The 4898-nt window shown below is 32.1% G+C and overlaps 1 protein-coding gene across 1 annotated transcript; it reads right to left on the bottom strand.

The window, feature by feature from the left end:
- Positions 1 to 308: 308 nt before the first annotated feature.
- On the bottom strand, positions 309 to 4460 carry LOC139520109 (GLIPR1-like protein 1). Its single transcript, XM_071312556.1, has 4 exons — positions 4319 to 4460; positions 2659 to 2895; positions 1233 to 1339; positions 309 to 790 (listed from the first exon to the last, which is right to left on the bottom strand). Exons 1-4 carry the CDS (start codon positions 4457 to 4459, stop codon positions 349 to 351), a joined length of 927 nt encoding a protein of 308 aa, XP_071168657.1. The 5' UTR covers position 4460; the 3' UTR covers positions 309 to 348.
- Between the last annotated feature and the right edge of the window lie 438 nt (positions 4461 to 4898).

Genomic DNA, 4898 nt, shown 5'->3' with positions numbered 1-4898 from the left:
AAAAGGAATATAAATTCCAATGACCCTTATATTTTTAATGATGATTTAATAAAAACAATCACAGTCAAAATATAGTACAAGAGAGGAAAAGTGTATTGGTATTTATATATCCTCACTGAGTGATAATCTTTTATACACTGCATACGTAACGATATTACATAATAGGTATCAAAGTTACCAGGACTATCATTTAGTAAGCCAGACGTGTTTCGTCCACATAAGAAACATCAGTGACATAAATATTCGATAACTAAAAAGAAACAATAAGCAAGGAAAAATGTTCCAAAGAAGTTGTAGAAACGACGAACTAAGTTTAAGCTATTTAATGATGAGCATTTATTGCTCTAATTAACATCTATTGCATGACAGTTTACAAAATTCTAACCGCCACCCGTCACATTGTCCAGCATTCGCCCAAAATGGACACACTGCATCATTATCTTTACATTCCGTTGTACCAGCAGGTCCAAGTGTAGTTACAAAATTGATCTCGCTATTATCCTGACCATCAGTTTCTGCTCGATTGTTATCTATCACCGTGTTGGGTGTCGTAGGGTTTACATTATCTCTACCTACGGTGACGTCAGATGAATCTATTCCATTGGTATTTTGGTTCGAGATAATTTCAGAAGAAGTAACACTAGCAGCTGGAACATTTGGAGTAACACCGCCAGAGACACCATTTCGGTCAGAACATAGTCCACTTCTACAAAATTGTCCTGTTTTACACTGGGAACAAGGACGTCCATTCCGAAGAAATGGATAACAAGAAGGGAGGCAAAAGTTAGCCCTGAAAGATATTTAAAATAGAAAACTTTTTATTTCTTTATTTTTTTTCTAATGATCAATATATACATATTTAGTATGCAGACACAATGCATATGATTTATCATAGTTTATTTTAAGGTGAGTAGTTTTAATTTTTCTACTTAAAATTCCCTCTAATATAGTATTACAAATGCATTAGTACTTTCCGTATGTGTAAAAAAAAATCAGGATTTTTAATCTTCACCCACTGGAACTTCAATTTAATATTTAGAGAACAGATCAGCACTGGTCGTTTTATTCTTGTCTAAGGATTTTTCACAGAATGAAAGTCCTATATAAGCTTTGTATGTGTACTCTGGTTCTATCTGAAGATTTAGTAAAATTTTAATTAACTTATGATTGTTTAAAGAGTAAGTGAAACTAATTAAGGGAATATAAGTCCTATTTTTTTGGTGCACACTTACCTTGGAGAGTAAAAACACACAAAATGCCAGGCATTCCTGTAGACATTACTCAAGAAATCACAGACATACATACCACATCCTATCTTGGTGGTATTTGCCCAAACTATCTAAAATTCAATTATACATGTGTTGTAAAATTATTCCTTTAGCACGACATCACTATTTAAAGAGATATTCACACGTCATGATTGTTTAGCAAACGTTGGAATATGTCCAACTAAAGGAGTAAGGTCTGTTTTCCCGTTTAGAGCACCTGTTGGGTTTGTGTTGCTGAGTAGTCATTTTTATGTACAGTGTTAAGAATTTTTTTTTCAACTTATAGTTTGTACGTTATGTACGTTTTGTATTCTGTCTCTTTTCGTTGTGGTACCCGAAAAGTACCAATAAAAAAAAAATGAACGAGAATAGTATATGATAAGTGGAGCAGATCCATGTTTTTTTGTAACTCAATTCAAAAAATATTTGTATTCCATAACGTCTAACAAGTTAGGAATATTACAGTTGTTATCCATTTGTTTGATGTGTTTGAGCTTTCGACTTTGCCATTTGCTTAGGGACTTTCCGTTTAGAATTTTCCCAAGAGTTCAATATTTTTGTTATTTTATTTTATAATACAATTGAGAATGGAAATAAGGAATGTGCCAAAGAGACAACAACCCGACCATAGAAAAAAACCCACTACAGCAGAAGGTCACCAACAGGTCTTCAATGTAGCGAGACATTCCCGCACCCGGAGGCGTCCTTCAGCTGGCCCCTAAACAAATATACACTAGTTCAGTGATAATGAACGCCATACTAATTTCCAAATTGTACACAAGAAACTAAAATTAAAATAATACAAGACTAACAAAGGACATGCCAGCTCCAGACTTCAATTAAATTGACTGAAAGATTATGATTTCATCATATGAACATCAGGCACAATCCCTCCCGTTAGGGGTTTAGTATCATACCATCATAACATATATGAGAAGAACATAACCCGTGTCATGCCAACAACTGGTTTTTGAATAAATGTGTTTAGTTTCGATGCAAAGACCCTATAAGTGAATCAATTTTAACGCCAAAATATGCAATCTTTAATGACCTGACAACAGTATCGTAACTATATCCCTTCTTAATAAGTCTATTCAAAGGTTTTGTTAGTTTTTGAGGTGAATACTGACACCTTTGTGCTTTATAAAGAATATTTCCATAAAAATTGGATGTGAAATACCTGAACGTATAAGAAGTCTGCATGTTGAGCTATATTTACGAATTACATTGTTAAATGTTAAATGCTATACATTCCAACAATCTTGGTTTTTATGTTAACATAAAGCTATTCCATAGATATTGTTATTCATGGAAAAAAGTTTCATTTATTTCAATGGATTTTATAATATATTTATTTCTAGTACTATAATTATACATATTTACTACTTACCTGTGTGTAATGACATGATGAACCACAGTTATTTTGGTCGTTGTAATAGTAATCGTTTATTTCATCGTACATGTCCTTCATAACGGTTTCTATTTGTTCTTCTATTCGGTACTGATTTGTCATAAATGCAAGGTTTTCACCAGGTCTTTCCAAAAGTGATCCGGTAGCCGGTCTATGCTCAAAGCGACATCCTCTTGCCCAAACTAATGCTTCGCGACTAAGAGCATTATCCCAAACCTATTAATGTGAATGTATTATAGATTTGTTAGTCTCTTTGCTCTTGATGATTTTTATTGATTTAAATATACATGTATTAGATAAAAGTTGTTGGGAAACATTGTAGGAACTAGTATATAGTGTTAGTGCAAAAATAAATATTTTAGTATGCTTCATACTCATTGCGTGCCTAGTTGTTATTGAGAGGAACATACATACTTTATGCCATGAAATTAAATTCTCGTGACATCCAAAATTACGTTTTTTTTCTTTCAAACCAGAGAGCAGGTCTCTCTCTACACAAGGTATCGGATTTAACGTCCCAATTCTAACTGGACGTGGTTGCGTACTTCCACTCCTTAATAGCTAAAATAATGTCACACTTTTGCAAGGGTTTAACTGATATATGCAATAAAAATTCTGTTTTATTCGGCATATAATACACTGTTTGTACAACAGAACTGTTCATACAAAACAATACACAGTACCCAAGATATGACAAACTGCTTATAAGGTCCCTCAACCCAAATTGACTTACTGTACCAGTCATTAATTTTTTGATAAACCATAGCTGATTTTTTCAAAGAAGAGAAGGATTTAACATATATTAACAGCGCAAGTTAAAACAAAATAACTTCAGCACATCACCACAAACAGCTTTCAATAACCAACACATATGACAAATTCAATCATGACAAAGGTAAAAAGATACCAAGGGAAAAATCTAATATCATTAGTCAATAAAAGTAATTTAGTCCATTGACTGAAAGAAATGAGCCAATCAACAGTCCACACAGAACAACACAGAAGAATTAGACCGTGTAACACTAACACAAACTGAAATCCGAAGATGAAAAATTAACTACAGAAGGGCCATACGTTTCTGATTCATTACACCTCCTTGCGTTATTACCATTTTTAAACAAGTTGATGATAAAGAAAAGATGGAAAAGGTAATAAGCAGTAGTGGATGGGAAAAGTCACTTGTTTTACCGTAAGACAATACCAAATGTATCAGACAATCGGTACATTAAAATTTTCTATCTACAAATTGATGCTAGATTGTGATAGTTTGAAAAGAGAAAGGCAAAGGACTTAATCGAAGAAATTTTAAATAAAATACAGAAACAGTAAAAAAAAAACACGAGTCCATTTAAAATTCATACGTGTTTTGTTTCCTTACCTGAAATTAATATAATCCGGTTTCAAGACAGATGCTATTGTCTTTTTTGTGGGATATCTTGATTTTGATTATACATCGTAAGAATTTTCTTTATGGAGTGACGCACAGACAGAAAAAATGTCTCTAGGATACCGAAATGTATTTATGTACAACTTTTAAACTATTTTACTTTTCTATGCAAACCACAATCGAGTTTTCTTTAACTGAATTTTATTAAAGTTTTACTGAACATAACATCATTGTTTAGTTATATTTACAAACCAGTTCTTGCATATTTGAACTCTGTTGAATCCTTCTGTATCTATTATGAATATCTAGAATCATTTGAATATATGGTCCAACCGGTACTTCTTGAGACATTATTGACGTAAGAGTCATCAGCACGAATAGCCAACCAATCATTAACTTCCTGGAAGAAGAAGTTATTGTCAGTTCAATTAGCAAGACAGACAAACTCAATCATTTGTTTTCTTTATCGTGTATCATTTGTATTTGTCTTTTCTGTAAGTTTTCTGTTTGTTGTTTTATCTTGTGTTTTAGTTTTGGTATTTTTTACTCTGTTTTTTTTTTCTATGAGTTGTGTTTGTCTTGTTTTGTTGGACTTTTCTCTTTCTTTCTTTGCCAAATTCAATATTAAGTTCATTATCAAGCAAATGTATTTCTGATAAAAAAAAAATATGCCTTATACGTTTCTATGGTTAATTTTTAAGCGAGTTTAATGAGCCATTGTTGTTAATATTATATGTGGATTGTATGTTTCAATTTGAATAAAAGTAACAAGGACGTTAAAATATAACTATGAAAAAAAAATGTTATCAAACTTTCAAGTGTGAAATTATAA

This window comes from Mytilus edulis, chromosome 1, assembly GCF_963676685.1.
Source record: "Mytilus edulis chromosome 1, xbMytEdul2.2, whole genome shotgun sequence".
NCBI classification, from domain to species: domain Eukaryota; kingdom Metazoa; phylum Mollusca; class Bivalvia; order Mytilida; family Mytilidae; genus Mytilus; species Mytilus edulis.
The sequence above is the reverse complement of the archived record's forward strand: the minus strand, read 5'-3'. Positions and strand labels throughout refer to the sequence as shown.

Bases quoted from the DNA above. Each gene is read 5' to 3' on its own strand.
- LOC139520109 (XM_071312556.1), bottom strand. From the start codon at position 4,459: ATGATTGGTTGGCTATTCGTGCTGATGACTCTTACGTCAATAATGTCT. The intron at 1,340-2,658 runs GTAAGTAGTAAA...ATTGAATTTTAG, and splicing joins CATCATGTCATTACACACAG to ATAGTTTGGGCAAATACCAC. The intron at 791-1,232 runs GTAAGTGTGCAC...AATATCTTTCAG, and splicing joins GTGTGTTTTTACTCTCCAAG to GGCTAACTTTTGCCTCCCTT.